The sequence below is a fragment of the Nerophis lumbriciformis genome, linkage group LG22 (assembly GCF_033978685.3).
Source record: "Nerophis lumbriciformis linkage group LG22, RoL_Nlum_v2.1, whole genome shotgun sequence".
NCBI classification, from domain to species: Eukaryota; Metazoa; Chordata; class Actinopteri; order Syngnathiformes; family Syngnathidae; genus Nerophis; species Nerophis lumbriciformis.
In genome coordinates, this window is record NC_084569.2 from 14,652,015 (window position 1) to 14,679,358 (window position 27,344).

Consider the following 27,344-nt stretch of genomic DNA (forward strand, 5'->3'; position numbering starts at 1 on the left):
AAAGACTATAAAAATGGGACCCGTTACCTCCCTGCTTGTCACTCAGCATCAAGGGTTAGAATTGGGGGTTAAATCACCAAAAATTATTCCCGGGCGCGGCCACCGCTGCTGCTCACTGCTCCCCTCACATGGGTCAAATGCAGAGGATAATCTCACCACACCTAGTGTGTGTGTGTGTGTGACAATCTTTGGTACTTTAACTTTTAACTTTATTCCGGTGTTTCCTCACTAAACGGAATGTTCTGTGATGCAGGACTCAGCTCCAAGTTCCGTCACATCCAGGGTGCAGTGGCACATCGGGACACGCACATCACCAACATACGAGACCTCAACCTGACCACGCCGGGCGAGTGCGACGGCTTCTGTGTCAACCGCCAGCGCGCTGCTGTGCCCCTCGGCATATCCGGTGGACAGGTCGCCATCTTCGAGGTGGGTCATTGGCAGTGTTGGGACTAAATCTAGTCAATCAATTCATGGTAGCCTAACTAATGACCAGTGTTGGGACTAACGCGTTACTGTAAGGCCATTACTTTCGGCAGTAACTAGTAATCTAACGCGTTATTTTTTATATTCAGTAACTCAGTTACCGTTACTACATGATGTGTTACTGCGTTATTTTACGTTATTTTTAATGTAGTATCGGCTATAAACTGAGAAGATCTGAGTGTGTTTTATTGGAGCGCTGCAAAAGAGGCGACGAGGAATTGGCGTGTGTGTGTGGGGGGGGGGGGGGGGGCGTGTCTGTGTTTACTAACAAGACGTCATGGCGAAGCCCGAAGCCGAGTTTCTTAACATGGAGATATTCTCACTACTTTTCTTTTGTCGCCCACAAAGAAAAGAACATTTTAGTTAAATGTAAGTTGTGTCTTGGATCAAAGATCCTATCCTAGCAATTCAAATCTGCTGAAACAGCTACAAAAGCAACATGCTTCGACAAAGCTAGTAAAGAGAGACACACCTCACCTCCTAAGCAACAGCGGCTGGATTTTAACAAGGCACTGCACACTGAAGGTACACACACTCTGTCAATTCTCTTATATACTCTTTCATTCTAGACTTCTAGAGTGTTTGATTATCACATCACTCTAAATGTATAGACTATAAAGTTCACAAACATAAATAGGGATCCTAGTGGGCCAGGCCAATCTTTCCTTATCTCTAAACTAAAACTGGGGAAATGTGTAGAGTGTTCTGGGCTTCAGACATGATTTTATTTCAACATTCCTTGAGAGAAAAAAAACCCTGGTTAGGCTTTGTGTATGTAGTGTGTGCCTTCCTTGGTTTACAGCCATGTTGTTATTATGCTGTTTGTTACTTATGTATGTTATGTTGCAGCTATTTAAAATAGTTTTGTCAATTTGTTCTGGCCTGAAACAAAATGGCCCTTTGAAACATATCTTTGTCTTTGTGTGTTGTATGTAGACCACATTGCTTAGCAGAGTTCAGTGATGCAAATGCATGTCAAGTTGATCAACAAATTGTATTATTCTCCAGTGCAATAACAGTACTGAAATGAAGGCTAAAAGGGCATTAAAAGGGGCCTTAAAAAAATAAAAAAAATAAAAACAAATATATAAGTAACTAAATAGTTACTTTTCACAGTAACGCATTACTTTTTGGTGTAAGTAACTGAGTTACTTTTGAAATAAAGTAACTAGTAACTGTAACTAGTTACTGGTTTTCAGTAACTAACCCAACACTGGTCATTGGAAGAAATTCAGAAAAATACCACTGTTGGGGATTAAATCATTGTGGTGTTTCTCCAGCGCAATCAGCCCGGAAAACTGCCCGACTCGTCCCTGCCCACCGTCCAGAACTCCGTCAACGTGGTCGACCTTTGCTGGGACCCTTTTGACGTGGACCGACTCGCCGTGGGTGAGTGATTAAACGCCGGTAATATTAGATGATCACCGTGAGTATGACATAATGATAACACAAGTGGTGTGTTAGCTGGTGACGATGCAAAGATCCGAGTGTGGAAAATACCACCCGGCGGCCTCAAAGAGACGCTGACCGAGCCCGAGCTCATCTTGCAAGGTACAGGAACACATGGAGGAATGTGCCGGAACAATGTCTTCATTTGGTTGCGACTCCTCTTGTAGGTCACACGGAGAAAATCTACTCCATCAAGTTCCACCCTTTGGCCAGTGGCCTGCTGGTGTCTTCATCCTATGACCTCACCCTCAGACTGTGGAACATGGAGGATGGGGAGCAGGTGAAGCTCCTCACTGGACACCAGGATCAGGTCAGCCATTTTTAATCTTAATTTCATTTAATCACATATGTTAGGTTTTTCTAAGCGGACTTCTGCTCACCCCAGACTCTTCACTCTCTCACTCTACTGTAGCAGGGGTGTCAAACTCGCTTTCATTGAGGGCCACATCGTAGTTTTTTTTAATTTAATGTTATTTACTTAAAAACAGACATAGTTTTGTATTTCATTATTGTTTCTTTTGTTAATATCAGAGTCCGTTCTGCAAAAATGTCATCCCTCGAAGCACACAGCCTATGGACAGGGACCCACAGTTAAAATATACACTATATTGTAAATCCACCTTTTGCGCTATGGTGTGGATGAACTTGACTGGCCTGCACAGAGTCCTGACCTGACCTCGATAGAACACCTTTTGGATGAATAGAACGAAGACTGAGAGCCAGGCCTTCTCCACCAACATCAGTGTGTGACCTCACCAATGCGCTTTTGGAAGAATGGTCGAAAATTCCTATAAACACACTCCGCAACCTTGTGGACAGCCTTCCCAGTAGAGTTGAAGCTGTTACTTTTAGATAACCACTATGGAAAAAACACAGAGGCTTTTTCATCCCTGCAAGCCTGTTCTTCAGAGGATTTTATTGAAGAGCGGGGAAACCTGCGAAACAGGCTTCAAGGGTTTTTATTGAAGTGACTTCAATAAAATCCCCTGAAGAGCAGGGAAACCTGCGAAACAGGCTTGTAGGGATGAAATAGTGACAACTTCACTGGTTTTGGGTTTTGTACATCTATTGATTTTTGGGTGATTTCTGTTTAACTTATGGGCTCAAATAACTGTATCCTCTTAATTTCAATAATTTAAAAATATGAATTAGTCGTGGGTTTGCTTGTAGACCTATATCAGGATATTTCTGTTTATTTTATTTTTCAATCATGTTTTATTTCAATTGAATTGGCTATTGTCTATTTAATTGTGTCGCAAAAGTCCTCCGTACTGAGTACTCACAAAGCAAGGTCCATAAAGACATGGATGACAGAGTCTGGTGTGGATGAACTTGACTGGCCTGCACAGAGTCCTGACCTGACCTCGATAGAACACCTTTGGTATTAATTAGAACGGAGACTGAGAGCCAGGCCTTCTCGACCAACATCAGTGTGTGACCTCACCAATGCGCTTTTGGAAGAATGGTCGAAAAGTCCTATAAACACACTCCGCAACCTTGTGGACAGCCTTCCCAGAAGAGTTGAAGCTGTAATAGCTGCAAAAGGTGGACCGACATCACATTGAACCCTATGGGCTAGGAATGGGATGGCACTTCAAGTTCATATGTGAGTCAAGGCAGGTGGCCAAATACTTTTGGCAATATATTGTACATCATCATATAATATACAAAATACAATACAATACATTTCAAAATCTACCCACCAAATACTCATTTATAATTTCATTTATAAATAAAAAAGGAATCTTTAAATCCACCAAATCAGTCTGAATATCCTATTATACAAATTTGATTAAAAGGTTGCATCTTGAAGATCTGCGATAATCTCATCATACATACAGAGGTCAGGACCAAAATTATGCCACTAATGTGAATGTGTAGTAGTGTTGTCCCGATACCAATATTTTGGTACCGGTACCAAAATGTATTTCTATACTTTTCTGTACTTTTTGGTACTTTTTCTAGATAAAAGGCACCACAAAAAATTCCATCCATCCCTCCATCCATTTTCTACCGCTTATTCCCTTCGGGGTCGCGGGGGCTGCTGGAGCCTATCTCAGCTACAATCGGACGGAAGGCGGGGTACACCCTGGACAAGTCGCCACCTCATCGCAGGGCCATATTTATTTTAACAAAAAATCTTATGGTACATTTAACATATGTTTCTTATTGCAAGTTTGTCCTTAAATAAAATAGTGAACATACAAGACAACTTGTCTTTTAGTAGTAAGTAAGCAAACAAAGGCTCCTAATTTAGCTGCTGACATATGCAGTAACATATTGTGTCATTTATCATTCTATTATTTTGTCTACATTATTAAGGACAAGTGGTAGAAAATGAATTATTAATCTACTTGTTTATTTACTGTTAATATCTGGTTATTTAGGTAGACCGGTACTTTTTAGAGGCGGTATAGTACCGAATATGATTCATTAGTATCGCGGTCCTATACCAATACCGGTATACCGTACAACCCCAGTAGCAGGTGTGTCAAACTCACTTTCATCGTAGTAGTGTTGTCCCGATACCAATATTTTGCTACCGGTACCGATACCAAAATGTATTTCGGTACTTTTCGATACTTTTCTAAATAAAAGGGGACCACAAAAAAATGGCAATATTGGCTTTATTGTAACAAAAAAATCTTACGGTACAGTCAACATAAGTTCCTTATTGCAACCCCTGATCATGATGCGCGTATCTTCTGTACGGATTTGCTTTATGAAAGAGAAGTGTGGGATACTTCTTCTGTTGCTTTATTCGTGTTTAACTTTATTCAATATTTGGACATATTTTGTGTTTGGCGCAATTGTGGGGAAAAGTCAAAAATACAAACAAAAATAGTGAAATCAACAGAAATAATACAGTACTTGCAATGATCATTAACACACTATAATTGTAATTCAGGATTTGATATTGATATCGGCCCAATATCAGCAAAAAAACAACAACAAAAAAACAAGTATTGCATCTACGATCTCAGATATAAGCTTCGATACAAGCAGTCCTGCAGCGTGTTATCTTGTGCAAAGTTGGACAGTTATCATTTAAATAGTGTTGTCCCGATACCAATATTTTGGTACCGGTACCAAAATGTATTTCGGTACTTTTCCATACTTTCCTAAATAAAACAATTAAACAAATTGCATTATTGGCTTTATTTTAACAACAAAATCTTAGGGTACATTAAACATATGTTTCTTATTGCAAGTTTGTCCTTAAATAAAATAGTGAACATACAAGACAACTTGTCTTTTATTAGTAAGTAAACAAACAAAGGCTCCTAATTTAGTCCGCTGACATATGCAGTAACATATTGTGTCATTTATCATTCTATTATTTTGTCAAAATTATTAAGGACAAGTGGTAGAAAATAAAATATTAATCTACTTGTTCATTTACTGTTAATTTACTTTCTCTTTTAACATGTTCTATCTACACTTCTGTTAAAATGTAATAATCACTTATTCTTCTGTTGTTTGGATACTTTACATTAGTTTTAGATGATACCACAAATTTGGGAATCGATCCGATACCAAGTCATTACAGGATCATACATTGGTCATATTGAAAGTCCTCATGTGTCCAGGGACATATTTCCTGAGTTCATTTTCACTTGTAAAGCATCTTAATTATGTTTAACTGTGGTTGTGCCATTTATTCTTAATCTATAATTACATATGAATTAATTGAAGTTAATTTATATGGATTTTGGCAATGGCACAATGGAATGAGTCCAAAATATTCACATTGTCAAAGAAGCGTCCTTACAGTATTGAAACGTGACCAAAGCGTCATCTACTGGTCAGGTTTGAAAATGCAGTTCCAATCCTAACCTTTATAAGCTTGCACACCCATCCATCCATCCATTTTTCTACCGCTTGTCCCTTTCAGAAACAACAATTAAAAAAAACTCAATGCAACTAACACTACAAACTATGTATTGAATGAATGTGATTTACATTAGGGTTTGAATAACTGTAGATAAGTACAAAACAATGTGGCAATCAAAGATGATTATAATACATGAAAGTCTATCAGCAATGTGCTATTTTTTTGTTGAAGTGAAGTACAGTTATTTGTAGGTAAACAATACAGCAGTTTCCATTTTGCTGATGAAACGAATAACATTTTTAAACGGTCAATATTTATTCAAAACAGACATTTTCTGTGAATGTAAATTAATCAATTTCATTGCAAAGTTTATTGAACCGGTCCCTTAGTGACGATCAAAAATAGCAAAATTAGAAATTGTAATAAAAAATGTGCACACTTGTATGTATGATGATCACAGGCTCTGATTGTTGCACAATCAGATAAAGAGATGTGAACCTTAAAATAGCTCACGATTTGATTTGATTCCGATATTTTGGGGTGTCAATTATATTCAGATTCATGATTCAAACCGATTCTCGCGTTTTTTATTTGGTATGAAAATTATAATAAAACTTTTTCCAAACAGGCTACAGGATACAAACGCCCCTCTAGGCAGCGAGTAAGCGCAGAGATGGCCTAAAAACATTTTTTTAAATAGATTAAAAATATGTATTTTTATTTTTTTAATCGATTCTTGAAAATTATGAATCGATTTGAATTAGGAATAAATAAAAATCGCTATTGAAATGTGAATTGACTTTTTTGAGCACCACCGTCAGATAATATCAAAGTTTAAAATACACTATATCGCCAAAAGTATTTGGCCACCTGCCTTGACTCACATATGAACTTGAAGTGCCATCCCATTCCTAACCCATAGGGTTCAATATGATGTCAGTCCACCTTTTGCAGCTATTACAGCTTCAACTCTTCTGGGAAGGCTGTCCACAAGGTTGCGGAGTGTGTTTATAGGAATTTTCTTCCAAAAGCGCATTGGTGAGGTCACACACTGATGTTGGACGAGAAGGCCTGGCTCTCAGTCTCCGTTCTAATTCATCCCAAAGGTGTTCTATCGGGTTCAGGTCAGGACTCTGTGCAGGCCAGTCAAGTTCATCCACACCATGTTTTAGACTTAGACTTCCTTTTTATTGTCATTCAAATTTGAACTTTTCAGTACAGATAAGAACGAAATTCCGTTACATTAGCTCATGGTAGTGCAGGATAAATTGGGTATGGACCTTGCTTTGTGCACTGCTGCACAGTCATGTTGGAAGAGGAAGGGGCCCGCTCCAAACTGTTCCCACAAGTTTGGGAGCATGGAATTGTCCAAAATGTTTTGGTATCCTGGAGCATTCAAAGTTCCTTTCACTGGAACTAAGGGGCCAAGCCCAACTCCTAAAATACAACCCCACACCATAATTCCTCCTCCACCAAATTTCACACTCGTCACAATGCAGTCCGAAATGTACCGTTTTCGCGGCAACCTATCCTATCACAGTTCCACGCTGGAAATCATTGAGCTTTTGAGAGCGGCAACATTCTTTCACAAATGTTTTTAGAAACAGTTCCCATGCCTAAGTGCTTGATTTTATACACCTGTGGCCTGGCCAAGTGATTTATATATTTATTTAAATGTATTGATTAGGACACCTAATTCTGTAAATTTGTGATAGGGTGGCCAAATACTTTTGGCAATATAATGTATATTCATTTGAATGCAGGACAAATTGAAAGATCAAATACATTTATCAAAAATGATGACTTCCTTGTTTGATTAACATTATTTTCAGGCTTTTGTGGACCAATAAAATGATGTGGTGGGCTTTGAGTTAGACACCTATCAACAATTATGTGGCTGGACAGGACAAATTAAGTTAAAAATAAGAAATAAGAAAAAATTCAAATACATTTGACACATTAGTATACTATTTATTGTGTAAATGCTCCAAAGCATTCACACATATGGTTTTATACACCAAAATTCATCTATTTATTATTATTATTCAACTTATTATTATTATTATTCTCGAGATTTTAGCACGCTCTACCTTCCACATTTTTCACCCAATTCAAACCGTTCCAACTTCAAACTGTTCAGCCTATTCAGGAATCGCAGGCTTTCCTTTGACAAATTCCCCAAATTCTCAGATTTCCCAGAATTCCAAGTTTCCCGGTGACATTTTTTCCATTCAAAATGAATTGGCCATTTTTCAAACTACCACCATTTCCACATTTCTCAACCGATTCAAACCATTCCACCTTCAACACATTACACCATTCTGGAAATTCAAACTACCCTTTTTTCTAAGTTAAAAAAAATTCCAGGATTTTCCAGAATTCCTGGTTTTCCAAAGCCCTATTTCCACCCTTTTTTCTGGCGACTACTCCTTCCACATTTTTCAACGCATTTCAACCGTTCTACCGTCCAAACATTCCTCTTAATCAGGACAAAAAACAAAGTTGTTTTTTGAACCGGAAAAATTCCTGGTTTTCCCGAAATTCCAGGAATTCCATAATACCATTTCTCAATTCAACATGTTACTACTTCAACATTTCTCGACCGATTTGAAAAACTTCAACACCAACCATTTCAACCCATTCAGACCATTCAATTTTTTTTTACCATTTTCAAAAAAATTCCCGCTTTTCCAGAAATGCCCAAATTTTTGGGAAATTCCTATTGAAATGAATGAGACATTCTTCAAAGTTCCACAATTACCACATTTTTCATCTGATTCAAACTGTTCCAACTTCAAACTGTTCAGCCTATTCGGGAATCGTAGGCTTTCCTTTGACAAATTCCCCAAATTTCCAGATTTTCCAGAATTCCAGGTTTTCCGGGACATTTTTCCCATTCAAAACTGAATTGGCCATTTTTCAACCGATTCAAACCATTCCACCTTTAACACATTCCACCATTCTGGAAATTCAAACTACCCTTTTTTCTAAGTTAAAAAAAATTCCAGGATTTTCCAGAATTCCTGGTTTTCCAAAGCCCTATTTCCACCCTTTTGTCTGGCGACTACTCCTTCCACATTTTTCAACGCATTTCAACCGTTCCACCGTCCAAACTTTTCTCTTAATCAAGACAAAAAACTAAGTTGTTTTTTGAACCGGAAAAATTCCTTGTTTTCCCGAAATTCCAGCAATTCCGTAATACCATTTCTCAATTCAACATGTTGCTACTTCAACATTTCTCGACCGATTTGAAAGACTTCAACACTAACGATTTCAACCCATTCAGACCATTCAAGATTTTTACCATTTTCCCGAAATTCCCAAATTTGGGGGAAATTCCCATTGAAATGAATGGGACATTCTTCAAAGTTCCACAATTACCATATTTTTCATCTGATTCAAACTGTTCCAACTTCAAACTGTTCAGCCTATTTTGTGGGCTATTGCGGGCTTTCCCTTGACAAATTCCTAAAATTCCCAGATTTCCCAGAATTCCAGGTTTTACGGGACATTTTTCCCATTCAAAAATGAATTGGCCATTTTTCAACCGATTCAAACCATTCCACCTTCAACACATTCCACCATTCTGGAAATTCAAACTACCCTTTTTTCTAAGTTAAAAAAAATTCCAGGATTTTCCAGAATTCCTGGTTTTCCAAAGCCCTATTTTTACCCTTTTTTCTGGCGACTACTCCTTCCACATTTTTCAACGCATTTCAACCGTTCCACCGTCCAAACATTTTTCTTAATCAGGACAAAAAAACAAAGTTGTTTTTTGAACCGGAAAAATTCCTGGTTTTCCCCAAATTCCAGCAATTCCGTAATACCATTTCTCAATTCAACATGTTACTACTTCAACATTTCTCGACCGATTTGAAAGACTTCAACACTAACCATTTCAACCCATTCAGACCATTCAAGATTTTTACCATTTTCCCGAAATTACCAAATTTTTGGGAAGTTCCCATTGAAATGAATGAGACATTCTTCAAAGTTCCACAATTCCCACATTTTTCATCTGATTCAAACTGTTCCAACTTCTAAATATTCAGCCTGTTCAGGAATTGTGTGCTCTACTTCAACAATTCTAAAAAAAAATTCCAGGATTTCAGTTCAACTTCAGCATTGGAGCATTCACGCGCAATTCCTTCAGGAATTGCCTCATCTAGTTGTCTTTATTACTCTATTTACCTTTACTGTATTTCTTGTACTGCTGCCACCTGAATAATGGGAATAAATAGATTTTTATAATTATCTTTTTTTTTTTGCTCAGGTGTTCTGCATGGCTTGGAGCCTGAATGGCAAGCTGCTGGCGACCGTGTGCAAAGATGGAAAAATTCGCATCTACGACCCCCGCAAGTCCACTGCACCCGTGCAGGTTGTCGCACATGATTATGCTCAGATGTTTTCACACATACAGTGAACATATTTTTGTTATGTCTAGGAGGCTCCAGGTCCCGAGGGCCACAGAGGAGCTCGTGTGGTGTGGGTGTGTCAGGGCAAGTACCTGCTGGTGTCTGGATTTGACAGGTAAATGACACAAAGTGGACGTAATTGTTATGCAATTAGTGTTCATACGCTATAGTGCCAAAAGTATTTGACCACCTGCCTTTACTCACTTATGAACTTGAAGTGCCATCCCATGGAATCGTCCAAAATGTTTTGGTATCCTGGAGCCTTCAAAGTTCCTTTCACAGGAACTAAGGGGCCAACTCCTGAAAAACAACCCCAGACCATAATTCCTCCTCCACCAAATTTCACACTCGGCACAATGCAGTCCGAAATGTAGCGTTCTCCTGGCAACCTCCAAACCCAGACTCGTCCATCAAATTGTCAGATGGAAAAAAGTGATTCATCACTCCAGAGAAGGCGTCTCCACTGGGGCGGTACAGCTCGGTTGGTAGAGTGGCCGTGCCAGCAACTTGAGGGTTCCAGGTTCCATTCCCGCTTCCGCCATCCTAGTCACTGCCGTCGTGTCCTTGGGCAAGACACTTTACCCACCTGCTCCCAGTGCCACCCACATTGGTTTAAATGTAACTTAGATATTGGGTTTCACTATGTAAAGCGCTTTGAGTCACTAGAGAAAAGCGCTATATAAATATAATTCACTTCACTCCACTGCTCTAGAGTCCAGTGGTGACGTGCTTTACACCACTGCATCCGACGCTTTGCATTGATGTGTGGCTTAGATGCAGCTGCTCGGCCATGGAAACCCGGTCCATCAAGCTCTCTGCGTACTGTACGTGGGCTAATTGGAAGGTCACATGAAGTTTGGAGCTCTGTAGCAACTGACTGTGCAGAAAGTCTTTCCCTCTCTGTCAGTTTACGTGGCCTACCACTTGGTGGCTGAGTTGCTGTTGTTCCCAAACTCTTCACTTTTCTTATAATAAAGTTGACTTTGGAAATTTAGGAGCGAGGAAATTTCACGACTGGAAAAGACTGAGAGCGACCCATTCTTCCACAAATGTTTGTAGAAACCGTCTCCATGCCTAAGTGCTTACTTTTTTATGTAGCTGCAGTGAGAGAGTCCTCTACTTGTACTCCGCCGTCTCCTTGTCCTCTGGAGTGGTGGCAAGCGTCTCCTTAGACGTCTCCCCCTCAACGCTGATCCCTTTTTACGACCCCGACACCAGTGTGGTCCTCCTCACTGGGAAAGTAAGGAAGAATCGCCGTCAAAAGGAGAGCGTTATTGAAATATTAAAGAGTTGTGTTCATCATTCAGGGGGACACCAGGGTGGTGATCTATGAGGTCCTGCCTGAAGAGCCTTACTTCCTGGAGTGCTGCAGTTTTAACAGTCCTGAGCCGCATAAGGTACGATCCACGTCATTCACACTCTCCCAGCTTTTGGGATCACTTTAAGTCAGGGATATTCATTGAAAATGTTTTGGGGGCTACATTTACAGAAAGTTAAGGACCAAGGGAATGGCGAACCAGCGTCCTCTACAGTAGTATATATATATATATATATTAGGGATGTCCGATAATATCGGACTGCCGATATTATTGGCCGATAAATGCTTTAAAATGTAATATCGGAAATTATCGGTATCGGTTTCAAAATTATCGGTATCGGTTTCAAAAAGTAAAATTTACGACTTTTTAAAACGCTGCTGTGTACACGGACGTAGGGAGAAGTACAGAGCGCCAATAAACCTGTATGGCAACAGCAATACAGGTCATACTGAGGGTGGCCGTATAAACAACTTTAACACTGTTACAAATGTGCGCCACACTGTGAAGCCACACCAAACAAGAATGACAAACACATTTCGGGAGAACATCCGCACTGTAACACAACATAAACACAACAGAACAAATACCCAGAACCCCTTGCAGCACTAACTCTTCCGAGACGCCACAATATACACACCCGCTATTCCCTACCCCCCCACCCCCCAACCCCGCCCACCTCAAACTCTTCATGCTCTCTCAGGGAGAGCATGTCCCAAATTCCAAGCTGCTGTTTTGAGGCATGTTAAAAAAATGTATGCACTTTGTGACTTCAATATTAAATATGGCAGTGCCATGTTGGCATTTTTTTCCATAACTTGAGTTGATTTATTTCGGAAAACCTTGTTACATTGCTTAATGCATCCAGCGGGGCATCACAACAAAATTAGGCATAATAATGTGTTAATTCCACGACTGTATATATCGGTATCGGTTGATATTGGTATCGGTAATTAAGAGTTGGACAATATCGGATATCAGCAAAAAAGCAATTATCGGACATCTCTCATTAAAATGTCAATGCAATGATCTGCCAATGTGTTTACAGTGGTCCAAGTTCTTCTATACAACAGGAGCACTTTAGTGTGTTTAGAAATTTGCTCCAAATATGTTTGTCTCCCAAGTTTTGAACAGAGCTCTGGGGCCGGAATGGTGTCATTTTTGATTTTGCCCCCCGGGCAGCCAGTTGAATAGCCCTGTTTCAAAGTAACGCTTGTGTTTATGCCGCAATGCTGCAGGGCTTGGCCTTCCTGCAAAAGTCTGAGTGCAACGTGCGTGAAGTGGAGATAGCTGCAGCGCTGATGCTGACCAAGACCTCCTTGGAGCCTGTGGTCTTCAAGGTGCCACGGGTCAAGGTGAGACCTCATGGACACATGGGAATTCTGCAGCACATCATACGGCAACATTCTTAAACATTTTAGGTGGAATGTGAGGCCAACTAAAGGTGTCATGATGCATGTGAATTTAGGGTTACACTGGTTCAAAAGGAACTAACCAAACCCTGGTGTGCACAGAGGGGTCTCAGTCCATTTTCAAGTGGACTCTGGTGTGATTTGGTTCACCTGAGCTCAAATGTGAATGCAACAAACATACCAGTTTTAACAGACTCAAAGCATCAGATGACAGATGAAATTTCACGAACAAATTCCCTTTATGTGTTTTTCTCCTGAAAATGAATCTGGCAGTCATTTTCCATAATATTCATTAGTTTTTGATAACTAAGTACAAACCCCAAAACCAGTGAAGTTGGCACGTTGTGTAAATGGTGAATAAAAACAGAATACAATGATTTGCAAATCCTTTTCAACCTATATTCAATTGAATAGACTGCAAAGACAAGATTTTCGAACTGTTAAACTTTGTTATTTTTTGCAAATATTAGCTTTTTTGGAATTTGATGCCTGCAACACGTTTAAAAAAGCTGGCACAAGTGGCAAAAAAGACTGAGAAAGTTGAGGAATGCTCATCAAACACTTATTTGGAACATCCCACAGGTGAACAGGCTAATTGGGAACAGGTGGGTGCCATGGTTGGGTATAAAAGCAGCTTCCATGAAATGCTCAGTCATTCACGAACAAGGATGGGGCGAGGGTCACCACTTTGTCAACAAATGCGTGAGCAAATTGTCGAACAGTTTAAGAACAACATTTCTCAACGAGCTATTGCAAGGAATTTAGGAATGTCACCATCTAAGGTCCGTAATATCATCAAAAGGTTCCGAGAATCTGGAGAAATCACTTGAATGCCTGTGACCTTCGATCCCTCAGGCAGTACTACATCAAAAAGCGACATCAGTGTGTAAAGGATATCACCACATAGGCCCAGGAACAATTCAGAAAATCACTGTCAGTAACTACAGTTTGTCGCTACATTTATAAGCGCAAGTTAAAACTCTACTATGCAAAGCGAAAGCCGTTTATCAACAACACCCAGAAACGCCGCCGGCTTCGCTGGGCCCGAGCTCATCTAAGATGGACTGATGCAAAGTGGAAAAGTGTTCTGTGGTCTAACGAGTCCACATTTCAAATTGTTTTTGGAAACTGTAGACGTCGTGTCCTCCGGAACAAAGAGGAAAAGAACCATCCGGATTGTTATAGGCACAAAGTTCAAAAGCCAGCATCTGTGATGGTATGGGGGTGCATTAGTGCCCAAGGCATGGGTAACTTACACATCTGTGAAGGCACCATTAATGCGGAAAGGTACATACAGGTTTTGGAGCAACATATGTTGCCATCCAAGTAACGTTACCATGGACGCCCCTGCTTATTTCAGCAAGACAATGCCAAGCCACGTGTTACATCAACGTGGCTTCATAGTAAAAGAGTGCGGGTACTAGACTGGCCTGCCTGTAGTCCAGACCTGTCTCCCATTGAAAATGTGTGGCGCATTATGAAGCCTAAAATACCACAACGGAGACCCCCGGACTGTTGAACAACTTAAACTGTACATCAAGCAAGAATGGGAAATAATTCCACCTGAAAAGCTTCAAAAATTGGTCTCCTCAGTTCCCAAATGTGAGTGTTGTTAAAAGGAAAGGCCATGTAACACAATAGTAAAAATGCCCCTGTGCCAACTTTTTTAAATATCTTGTCTTTGCAGTGTATTCAACTGAATATAAGTTAAAAAGGATTAGCGAATCATTGTATTCTGTTTTTATTTACGAATTACCCAACGTGCCAACTTCACTGGTTTTGGGTTTTGATGTTTAATGGGGGCATTCCACAGCAAACTCTTCCAAACATCCGCCATGCTTCTCTATTGTTTCTCCAGAAAGAGTTTTTCCAGGATGATGTGTACCCAGACACGTCCGTGTGCTGGGAACCGGCACTGACCGCCTCGGCCTGGCTGGGCAACATTGACGCAAAGCACAAAAAGATCAGCCTCAGGCCTGCCGACATGACGCCCGGTACGACACACACCTTAAAGTGTAGAATCTTCCGGCTTTAAGTGTGACATGTGGATGTGTTGCTAGTGAGCGAAGCCCCCAAAGAGACCCCAGTGAGGAAGTACATGCCCTCTTCTTTCTACCTGGAGGAGAAGACTGATGAACAGAAGAAAGAGGAGGTGAGTGTGTGTGGTCATGTGTGTATGGAATTGATGCTGGGTTAAAAACTTCAGAAGAACAACTCTGGTTGTAGGCAACCTCTTGATGTCGTTTTCTCCCTTAATTAACTCCACAAGATGCAACTTTGTTAAATTGTTGTTGTTAAACTGCTCATGTAAAACTTTTACAAAAGCACAATAAACCCATCAGCTAACTGAACTCCTTATCGTTATTTTGCTGCTGTGCTGCAGAATACACAGTGGAACCTTGATTTTTAATTGGTTTTTGAGCAGGGTTCTGTTGCGTTTTGGACCAGTTGTTCCTCCCAGGGAGGAAGTCGCTCCCAAGCTCTTTACGACACTTAAAGCTGAGTTGAAAAACCACCAGAGACAGAATAGGTATTTTGTAATATATTTGCAAAGCTTTGCAGATATACGTTGAGACCAGTCCAGCATAGAACATTCAATTGCGCCGCTAAGATGGTCTGCCCCCCGAAAAACCCTCTTCCCTCTTAAGTCCCTGGCAGTCATGTCTCTCTAGCCAAAACAAATGTCCATTATCTCTCTCTCTAACATTCCTCACTTCAAGGTCAAGCACACAGTTTTGCAGACAACCAAAAGACCACATTTGGAAGAAAAACACTAGCTGTTTTGTAACATGAAAATGAATTTAAAAGAAGTAACACTTAAATTTTAAATATATGTAAATATCTGCCTCCGACAGTTCCTAAATAGAAAAGTTGATGTATTGAAGCAAATTTTTCTCGATACGGGGTCTCCAACAGAGGTGGGTAGAGTAGCCAGAAATTGTACTCAAGTAAGAGTACTGTTACTTTAGAGATTTATTACTCAAGTAAAAGTAAGGAGTAGTCACCCAAATATTTACTTGAGTAAAAGTAAAAAGTATGTTGTGAAAAAACTACTCAATTACTGAGTAACTGATGTGTAACCTGTTCGCTTAATGATGACGACATCAAATAATGCACAAAAACATAAAAATAGCAATGAGCAAATTCAGAGCCAGGAATATCTCTTAAGCAACTAAAACAATAATATATATTAAATAATAATACATTAACATAAAAAATAACTTAACATCACCATAAACTTAGTAGGCAGAGATTACAAAGGAAAATAACAAGTTAGCCTTTACGCAAACCATAAACTGATAGGTGTGGGCTGCACCTGGGAACACACTGTGCACTTCTGATTGGTGTTTCTACGCATGCGTGAGTGTGTGTGCGACTGTGCGTGTGAGTGTGTGTGTCTCTGTCTGTCTATGAGGCTGCAGTGCGTTAATAAATGTCCCCACCCGATGTACATTTGACAGTGATTCATAGCAGGGAAGCTAACATCAGCCTACGGTGACAGCCAAAATATCTACTAACGTTACTTACTGCGATGTGCTTCCTCAAATTTGACGTTGAGTTCATGTAAGCTTAAGCAGTTTGATTGGTGAAACGGAGTCAAACGTCACCAGTGACTGCATTTGATTGGTGAAACGCAGGCATGCGATAGATCTTACTTTGAAGGTCTGTCTGACGAACCAAAACAAACAAAGCGTGCATTAACAGATCGATGAAAATCAGTAGCGAGCAGTGTTGGGTTAGTTACTGAAAACCAGTAACTAGTTACAGTTACTAGTTACTTTACTTCAAAAGTAACTCAGTTACTAACTCAGTTACTTACACCAAAAAGTAATGCGTTACTGTGAAAAGTAACTATTTAGTTACTTCTTTTTTTCCCCCTTTTTTTAAGGCTCCCATTAATGCCCTTTTAGCCTTCATTTCAGTACTGTTATTGCACTGGAGAATAATACAATGTGTTGATCAACTTGACATGCATTTGCATCACTGAACTCTGCTAAGCAATGTGGTCTACATACAATACACAAAGACAAATAAATGTTTCAAAGGGCCAATTTATATCAGGCCAGAACAAATTGACAAAACTATTTTAAATAGCTGCAACATAATGGCACTTTAACTTTAACTTTAAGTAGATAGGATCTTTGATCCAAGACACAACTTACATTTAACTAAAATTTTATTTTCTTTGTGCTCGACAAAAGAAAAGTATTGAGAATGTCTCCATGTTAAGAAACTCGACTTCTGGCTTCGACTTAGATATTGGTTTCACAATGTAAAGCGCTTTGAGTCACTAGAGAAAAGCGCTATATAAATGTAATTCACTTCACTTCACTCTGGTCTCCAACCAGCTTGTTGATTTTGAGAAGCTCACTAAAGAGTCAAATAATATATTTTAAAACTCTTCAGTATTTGTAGAACTGTTCAATTCAGACATTATGCCGCCATTTAATTAATGAACTAAATGCACTGTTTGATCGGAGATCTGCTTCCTAATTAAAGATCAATTGAAAACAGAGCCCAACATGTCCCCTACAGAGGGTCCCACTCAAATATTAACACTGAATTACCGTATTTTCAGGACCATAGGGCGCACCGGATTATAAGGCGCACTGCTGATGAATGGGTCTATTCAGGTATTTTTTCATACAAAAGGCGCACCGGATTAAAAGGCGCGTTAAAGGGGTCATATTATGATTTTTTTTCCAAATGGAAAACACTATCTTGTGGTCGACATAACATGTAATGGTGGTTCTTTGGTCAAAATGTTGCATAGATTATGTTTTACAGATCATCTGACAGTCACTTCATAAGCGCCGTTTTGTGGGCGGTCTTATTTACGTGGCTCACCTTCGGCAGCGTCTTCTCACCGTCATCTTTGTTGTAGCGGTGTAGCGTGCAAGGACGGGGGTGGAAGAAGTGTCAAAAGATGGAGCTAACTGTTTTAATGACATTCAGACTTCAATCAATAACGGAGCAGCATCTTCTCATCCGGAAACAACAAAAAAAACATCCGACCGGAACTCTCTAATAACTAAAGTTCCTTGGGTGAATAATGTAAACTCACTACACCGGTATGTTTTAGCGCTTTCGTGGCGAGTTTACTGACAGATATAAGTAAGAACTTTACACTACTTTATATTAGAAATGGCAACAGCGGAGGATGAATGTCACATAACAAGAAGATAGAGAAAATGAGAAGCTAATCGACTACAAACGTGGAAGCGCACAATTTTTCAGGATTTATGCAGATCCCAAATACAGATCAGCAGGTACCAGAAGGTAAGAAAAGTTGCTTTTGCATAATATTGCAAAACAAAACGCCAGATAATATGTTTTACCTTATACACACACCATAATAATACTCGTATGTTTAATGCGCCGACAATCCATCAAGCGGTGCGGCTTCATAGCTTACCAAAGACGTACTAAAACATTTTGATAGATTTTTGAGCGCCGTGTGTAATGTTCTATATTTTCAATGCGACATTTAAAATGTTGGTGTTGTTTACTTGAGTCATAATGCCATCATATTGCAGTCTACTCGTATCTCTTGTGTTTGACTGCCATCTACTGGTCACACTTATCATTACATCATGTATCAAATAAAATTGCTTCGAGGTCGGTAAGCAAAACCAGAATTATTCCGTACATTAGGCGCACCAGGTGTGCTGTCGAGTTTTGAGGGGAGAAAAATAATTTAAGTGCGCCTTATGGTCCGGAAAATACGGTATATGTAACCTACTTACAGTGGACAACATTGTCAAATGATATGAAACAATGTGTTAATCACAAAGATTATTATTTATTTATCACATTAGTCTTAGGCTTAGGCCAGGCTGATTAAAAAATTAAGTATTAACCAAATTACTGCATAAAAATTTACATAAAATTATGTTGTGCTAAAAACAAAAACAAATTAAAAATTAACATATTTCGTTATTAAACTGTCAATAACATTTAAGTGCAAATGAAAATATAGCTTTACAACTTTAGTCATATTTTTTGCACTCAAGAAACTTGTCTTTGACTTTAGCTCCAGACTTCTTCTGTTTGTTTGATATTGTCATTATTAGCTAGGGCTGCAACACCTAATCGATTAAATCGATTAAAATCGATTGTAAAAATAGTTGGCGATTAATTTAGTCATCGATTCGTTGGATCTATGCTATGCGCATGCGCAGAGGCTATTTTTATTTTATTTTATTTTATTTTATTTTATTTTTTTAATAAACCTTTATTTATAAACTGTAATATTTACAAACAGCTGAGAAACAATACCGTAATCATAATAAGTATGGTGCCAGTATGCTGGGTTTTTTTTCAATAAAATACTGGAAAGGATATAAATGTAGTTTGTCTCTTTTATCCGATTATTAATCGATCAATCAAAGTAATAATCGACAGATGAATCAATTATCAAATTAGTTGTTAGTTGCAGCCCTATTATTACCACAGGTAGTGGAGGAAAAGCGTATTACAACTACTGCTAAGGCCCATACGAATCACAGCTGAGATATAGACATTTTTTGGCAGCCCTATGGTTAATATACACATATTTAAAATGTTGCCATTCATATAAATAAATTGGCCTTGGCCCTATAGTTAATAAACCCTTATTTTAAATATTGTCATTTATATAAATAAAAACCCAAAATCCTTTATTTCTGTCAAACTAGCTCTGACCAGTCCTTTTAGCAATTTGTGATGTTGCGATCGTGCAAATTCAACTAATCACAAATTCAACTAATCACCGCACATTATGCACGGTCTCGCAACTTTTTCCGAGAAGATAACCTGCCACTTGTGGCCAACAGCCTTTGGCAGTGTTTTCCTATTTAATTTTAATTATTATACTTATTAGTTATAACTAATTAAAATAGTACAGTATTTTGACAATGAACTCTCAATACAGCCATTTGATCTGTGTGGTATAAAACGAATAAAACATCAATACAGTATTTGTTGGAAAAAAAATTGAAATCCTGCATTTAAAGGAACTCTTAAAACATTAATACCAAAACCATAAAATCACAAGTTGATTCAACTTTTCCGTAACTTCCTAAAAAGCTGACACAAATTTAGGCATTTTAGGCCGTGGCAAAGACCAAAAAAAGCCCACAAAATCCTCAGTTGGTTCTTTCTTTCTCTTTTTTTTTTTTGTTTCTTTTTGGAATGCTGCTTATGGCACAGGGGTGGGACCAGACGAGCTCTGCTTCTTTCAACTCCTTTTGTGTGCTTGTGAAGTTTTAACTTGTTCCAATAATTTAAAACATTTGTATGCACGAACAACACTTAAGACCTTTAGTATATCTGTATGTGGAATTTAATTAGGGAATGGATTACGTAAAGAAATCAAACAATGTGTACTAACATGATCCTATTTAAGAAACTGGTCAAACTCAAAGTGTTTACAAAGTACAAAGAAGAAGAACCATGATAAACATTCTGTACTTAATAATCTTATTTATCTCACTATATGAAATACAACTTACTTCACTATTTTTTATATATTTATTTATTTGTTTATGTTACAAAACCCAAAAGCATTGAAGTTGGCACGTTGTGTAAATGGTAAATAAAAACAGAATACAATGATTTGCAAATCCTTTTCAACTTATATTCAATTGAATAGACTGCAAAGACAAGATATTTAATGTTCGAACTGAGAAACTTCTTTTTAATTTAATGGCAGCAACACATTGCAAAAAAGTTGGCATAGAGACATATTTACCACTGTGTTACATGGCCTTTCCTTTTAACAACACTCTATAAACGTTTGGGAACTGAGGAGACCAATTTTTGAAGGTTTTCAGGTGGAATTATTTCCCATTTTTGCTTGATGTACAGCTTAAGTTGTTCAACAGTCCGGGGTCTCCGTTGTGATATTTTACCCTTCATAATTCGCCACACACTTTCAATAGGAGACAGGTCTGGACTACAGGCAGGCCAGTCTAGTACCCGCACTCTTTTACTACGAAGACACGCTGTTGTAACACGTGGCTTGGCATAGTCTTTCTGAAAAAAGCAGGGGCGTCCATGAAAAAGACGTTGCTTGGATGGCAACATATGTTGCTCCAAAACCTGTATGTACCTTTCAGCATTAATGGTGCCTTCACAGATGTGTAAGTTACCCATGTCTTGGGCACTAATACACCCCCATACCATCACAGATGCTGGCTTTTGAACTTTGCGCCTATACAGTAACAATCCAGATGGTTCTTTTCCTCTTTGGTCCAGAGGACACGACGTGCACAGTTTCCAAAAACAATTTGAAATGTGGACTCGTCAGACCACAAAACACTTTTCCACTTTGCATCAGTCCATCTTAGATGAGCTCAGGCCAAGTGAAGCGTGTCTGGGTGTTGTTGATAACTGGCTTTCGCTTTGCATAGTAGAGTTTTAACTTGCACTTACAGATGTAGTGACCAACTGTAGTTACTGACAGTGGTTTTCTGAAGTGTTCCTGAGCCCATGTGGTGATATCCTTTACACACTGATTTCGGTTTTCCTGAGGGATCGAAGATCATGGACATTGCCGCTTATATGCAGTGGTTTCTCTAGATTCTCTGAACCTTTTGATGATATTACTGACCGTAGATGGTGAAATCCCTAAATTACTTGCAATAGCTGGTTGAGAAATGTTGTTCTTAAACTGTTGGACAATTTGCTCACGTATTTGTTCACAAAGTGGTGACTCTCGCCCCATCCTTGTTTGTGAATGACTGAGCATTTCATGGAAGCTGCTTTTATACCCAATCATGGCACCCACCTGTTCCCCATTAGCCTGTTCACCCGTGGAATGTTCCAAATAAGTGTTTGATGAGCATTTCTCAACTTTCTCAGTCTTTTTGTCCACTTGTGCCAGCTTTTTTGAAACATGTTGCGGGCATCAAATTCCAAATGAGCTAATATTTGCAAAAAATAACAAAGTTTACCAGTTCAAATGTTAAATATCTTGTCTTTGCAGTCTATTCAATTGAATATAAGTTGAAAAGGATTAGCAAAATATTGTATTCTGGTTTTTTTTTTACGATTTACACAAGGTGCCAACTGCACTGGTATTGGGTTTTGTATTATTTGTGGAGTATATTGTGAATAAATTGAGAACAGGAAGTGAACAAAAGTGTTAGCAATTGTTATGTAATGGAAAAGGGGTAGGATTAAATAAGCTTTGCTTCTTTCTACTCCTTTTCGAACATGTTGAAAAGAGAATCTGGAAATTGTGATGTATCATGTTGTAATTGCATATATGATCGAAATAAACTCAAACCATAACCACAATCAAATCAAATAAATTGACAGAAAAAAAATGTATACATTGAAAAAAAAAAATACTACAATACAAAATGCAGATGAACAGAATGTTGTTGTTTTTTTAAACAAAAAGTAAACAATACCAACATTAAACTGCTTAGTGGCCTTGTGGTTAGAGTGTCCGCCATAAGATTGGGTTCAAACCCTGTCCGAGTCATACCAAAGACTATAAAAATGGCACCCATTACCTCCCGGCTTGGCACTCAGCATCAAGGGTTGGAATTGGGGGTTAAATCACCAAAAATGATTCCCGGGCGTGGCCACCGCTGCTGCTCTTTGCTCCCCTCACCTCCCAGGGGATGGAACAAGCGGATGGGTCAAATGCAGAGGACAAATTTCACCACGCCTAGTGTGTGTGACTATCAGTGGTACTTTAACTAACTTTAATTTCGTTAATGTTCTGGTAAAACAATCGTCTTCCCTTTTGTTAGGGTTGAAATAAGATTGGAAAATAAACGTAACAAAAATGAGTTATGAGGTCATTTTAATTTAATAAAAGTAGAAGAAAAAAGGTTGAGATACCCCTGTTTTAGACTGTACAGAGTGTACCGCAGTGACGTGCAGTCACTAGAGGCAGGTGAGGCGGGGCCTCACCTGCCATCATGGAAAGAAAAAAAATGTAAAAAGAAAGAAAAAAAATTAAATTGTTATATGTATCCAGTGATTATACTATAAAGTTATTTTCCATTTAACTTCACCAGTTTTAGATTATTTTTATTCAAAATCGCTGAATTTTCACATTTGCCGTTCAAATACTGAGAAGAGACGGTGCGGTGAACAGCAGCCAGTTGAGGCACGTCACTCAGTGCCTCAACATGGATTGCGCAATGACTCGGCTAACTGCTGGCCTGCTGTGCAGTGAGACTGTATTGCTATATGAATTATATTATACATTTCCATAGTTTAGTTAGCTGAGGTATATAATGTACAGTGTATTTTGTCAACAACTGTATGTGTGTAAAGTATTTCTTGTGCTGAGCGATCATAAAACGGCTGCAAAAGACGCACTGGCTGAGGCTCGCCTCCTGCACCCCCGCCGTAGAATTGTTGTATCAACTAAAGCCCACACTTAAACTTTTCACGTGCAAGATTGAATCTATTTTAAAAAATTATTTCATAAGAAGCCAAAAAGTGCAAAAACAATAATGTTGGTGTTGGAGGAGTTGTGAATGACTGCAGGGGCACAACATTAGATACACCTGCAGACTGCAGGTGTACCTAATTCACAACTCCTCCAACACGAACATTATTGTTTTTGCACTTTTTGGCTTCTTATTAAATAACTTTTGTAACCTATTTTCATGGGCTTTCCTCTTTGTGATGTTAAGTTCCTGTTATGCGCTGTTATACAGTATATGCCTTGAGCTCTTATTTTGAAGGCGCTAAGAGCGGAAGTGATGTCACGTTGTGGAGGTTTTTGAAAGAAGGTAAATAAAGTGGTCCTCGTGTAAACTGGAGCCTCCGTGTTTGTTATTTTGTAGTTTCATACAGTATAGGCGACATTTTTAAACCCTCGGTTACACTTTTTTAAATAGATTCAATCTTGCACGTGGAAAGTTTAAGTGAGGGCTTTAGTTGCGGCGCATGGACTTAATTTCTAAGGTAAGACCATAATAACGTTTTTTTATTAAATGTGCTTTTTTGTGTGCTACAGTTTGTATGTGTAAAGTTAAAGTTAAGTTAAAGTAGCAATGATTGTCACACACACACTAGGTGTAATGAAATTTGTCCTCTGCATTTGACCCATCCCCTGGTTCACCCCCTGGGAGGTGAGGGGAGCAGTGGGCAGCAGCGGCGCCGCGCCTGGGAATCATTTTTGGTGATTTAACCCCCAATTCCAACCCTTGATGCTGAGTGCCAAGCAGGGAAGAATGCTGGTATGAGCTTTTAAACATAACCCGTTAACTGCTGCCAATCAAATGGTGAATAAGATACTCTTTAGGGTTCATATGTTTGTAAATCTGACTGTGATGAAGTCAGTGCCTCACCAGCCATCAACCTCACCGCACGTCACTGGTGTACCGTATATGTATATTTATCTTAACGTTGAATGTACCGTATTGCATCGCAGCTCCTGGTTGCCATGGTCGCCAAGCTGGGAAACATGGACGACCCGCTACCGCAGGAGTCCTTCGAGGGGGTCGATGAGGACGAGTGGGTGAGTGGACGCGTAAAAGTGAGGACGAAAGTGTCCATTTTTCATCATGTCTACTTCTCTCTTTTTTTGCTCTTCCAGGATGATTAAAAGTGAAGAGGGGCCCCAATGTAAAGTCGTGTACGTGCTAACACCCACACACTGTATCACTCCAAGGAATCTGCACCATTCAAAATGGTCATTGAATCTCTCTGCTGTCTTTATATAAACCTTATGGATTGTTCACGTCTTAAATGTGCAACAAAACATTCAGGGATAAAAAACAAAAACAACAACAATAACTTCTTTGAAATGTGCGGGTGCCACATCATTAGGTACACAATCCAAGATGTTTACTATTCCGGATGTGTCTTTATTGTTATACTGCTTGCTTTTTTCCTAACACTCTTATTATGTAAGCACAATATATGAAACATGTTTTTATGTCAAGGATACAACAGGGTTCATATTTGGCTGAACTGGAATTTTTTTTTTTATCGAAGGTATTTCAATTCTATTGCTGTTGTATTTGTACCATTTATATATTTTCTACATTGGGGGATCTTCATTAACTGTAGTTTGGCTCGAGAGGACCTTTTTAACGGGACCACTTCTTTACTCAACATTTAGTGTACTTTCTTTGTGGGATCTTTTTTACATGGGTGTTTCTTGATATGCAACCACACGGTAAAATGACAGTGTTAGTACGAAACCCAAAACCAGTGAATCGTGAATAAAAACAGAATGTAATGATTAGTAAATCCTTTTCAACTTATATTCAATTGAATAGACTGCAAAGACAAGATATTTTTTTTCTGTAAATAATCATTAACTTAGAATTAATGGCAGCAACACATTGCAAAAAAGTTGGCACAGGGGCATTTTTACCACTGTGTTACATGGCCTTTCCTTTTAACAACACTCAGTAAACGTTTGGGAACTGAGGAGACCAATTTTAGAAGCTTCTCAGGTGGAATTATTTCCCATTCTTGCTTGATGTACAGCTTAAGTTGTTCAACAGTCCGGGGGTCTCCGTTGTGGTATTTTAGGCTTCATAATGCGCCACACATTTTCAATGGGAGACAGGTCTGGACTACAGGCAGGCCAGTCTAGTACCCGCACTCTTTTACTATGAAGCCACGCCGTTGTAACACGTGCAGAATGTGGCTTGGTATTGTCTTGCTGAAATAAGCAGGGGCGTCCATGATAACGTTGCTTGTATGTAACCTGTATGTACCTTTCAGCATTAATGGTGCCTTCACAGATGTGTAAGTTACCCATGCCTTGGGCACTAATACACCCCCATACCATCACAGATGCTGGCTTTTGAACTTTGCGCCTACAACAATCCGGATGGTTCTTTTCCTCTTTGGTCCAGAAAACACGACGTCCACAGTTTCCAAAAACAATTTGAAATGTGGACTTGTCAGACCACAGAACACTTTTCCACTTTGCATCAGTCCATCTTAGTTGAGCTCGGGCCAAGCGAAGCGTTTCTGGGTGTTGTTGATAAATGGCTTTTGGAATGTGGACTCGTCATCCTTGTTTGTGAATGACTGAGCATTTCATGGAAGCTGCTTTTATACCCAATCATGGCACCCACCTGTTCCCAATCAGCCTGTTCACCTGTGGGGTGTTCCAAATAAGTGTTTGCTCAACTTTCTCAGTCTTTTTTGGCCACTTGTGCCAGCTTTTTTTGAAACATGTTGCAGGCGTCAAATTCCAAATGAGCTAGTATTTGCAAAAAAATAACAACGTTTCTCATTTCGAACGTTAAATATCTTGTCTTTGCAGTCTATTCAATTGAATGTAGGTTGAAAAGGATTTGCAAATCATTGTATTCTGTTTTTATTTACCATTTACACAACGTGCCAACTGCACTGGTTTGGGGTTTTGTAAAATACAATGAAGCCATGACAAATTACGCATCTTATAACCTCTGATGGACTGAATTAAAGCCAGCTGTTCAGTCATATGCATGTGAACTGCAGGTGTCCTCGGTGTTTGTGCAATGATTTTGCTGTAAGGTTCAATGTATTTACTTGTGCTACCCAAATGCCACACTTAATCATGTATGGATATTAACAGGAAAATATGAATAGGTGTAAGATATGTTTTTTCCTACATTGACTTACATTAAACACATTTTGACCAATTTTATGTTTGTTGTTGTTATTGAAACTGTGGTGGGCTCTCCTATTTCAGGGGATGAGATTGCTGACGTAGTTAAAAAGCTCCTCGGTGGCAAGGCCCCACGGGTGGATGCGATCCGCCCGGAGTTCCTTAAGCCTCTGGATGCTGTGGGGCTGTCTTGGTTGACAAGTCTCTGCAACATCGGGGGCGGTACCTATGGATTGGCAGACCGTGGGTGGTGGTTCCTCTCTTTAAGAAGGGGAATGGATGCTGTACATGTAAACCAGTGTTTTTCAACCAGTGTACCGCGGCACATTAGTTTTCCAACCTTTTTTGAGCCAAGGCACATTTTTTGCGTTGAAAAAAACCTGGAGGCACACCACCAGCAGAAATCATTAAAAAACGAAACTCAGTTGACAGTAAAAAGTCGTTGTCGCAATTGTTGGATCTGACTTTAAACCATGGCCAAGCATGCATCACTATACAGTTAGGTCCATAAATATTTGGACATTGACACAATTTTCAGTATTCCAGCTCTGTACAACACCACAATGGATTTGAAATGAAACAATCAAGATCTGCTTTAAGTGCAGACTTTGAGCTTTAATTTGAGGGTATTTACATCCAAATCAGGTGAACGGTGTAGGAATTACAACACCTTTTATAAGTGCCTTCCACTTTTTAAGGGACCAAAAGTAATTGGACAAACTAATATAATCATAAATAAAATTGTCATTTTTTAATACTTTGTTGCAAATCCTTTGCAGTCAATGACAGCCTGAAGTGTGGAACACATAGACATCACCAGACGCTGGGTTTGGTCCCTGGTGATGCTTTGCCGGGCCTCTG

The 27,344-nt window shown here is 39.2% G+C and overlaps 1 protein-coding gene across 1 annotated transcript in view; it reads left to right on the forward strand.

Moving 5' to 3' along the window:
• Positions 1–26,522, forward strand: part of coro7 (coronin 7) — a 360,770-nt gene extending 334,248 nt beyond the window's left edge. The window contains exons 16-28 of the mRNA XM_061974176.1: positions 254–429; positions 1,767–1,875; positions 1,951–2,037; positions 2,103–2,245; positions 10,044–10,148; positions 10,215–10,300; positions 11,284–11,425; positions 11,493–11,582; positions 12,740–12,856; positions 14,772–14,907; positions 14,974–15,065; positions 24,300–24,386; positions 24,465–26,522. Coding sequence (XP_061830160.1) covers positions 254–429; positions 1,767–1,875; positions 1,951–2,037; positions 2,103–2,245; positions 10,044–10,148; positions 10,215–10,300; positions 11,284–11,425; positions 11,493–11,582; positions 12,740–12,856; positions 14,772–14,907; positions 14,974–15,065; positions 24,300–24,386; positions 24,465–24,473 — 1,379 coding nt within the window. The 3' untranslated portion in view covers positions 24,474–26,522. The remainder of the gene's footprint in view (positions 1–253; positions 430–1,766; positions 1,876–1,950; positions 2,038–2,102; positions 2,246–10,043; positions 10,149–10,214; positions 10,301–11,283; positions 11,426–11,492; positions 11,583–12,739; positions 12,857–14,771; positions 14,908–14,973; positions 15,066–24,299; positions 24,387–24,464) is intronic.
• Positions 26,523–27,344: the final 822 nt, after the last annotated feature.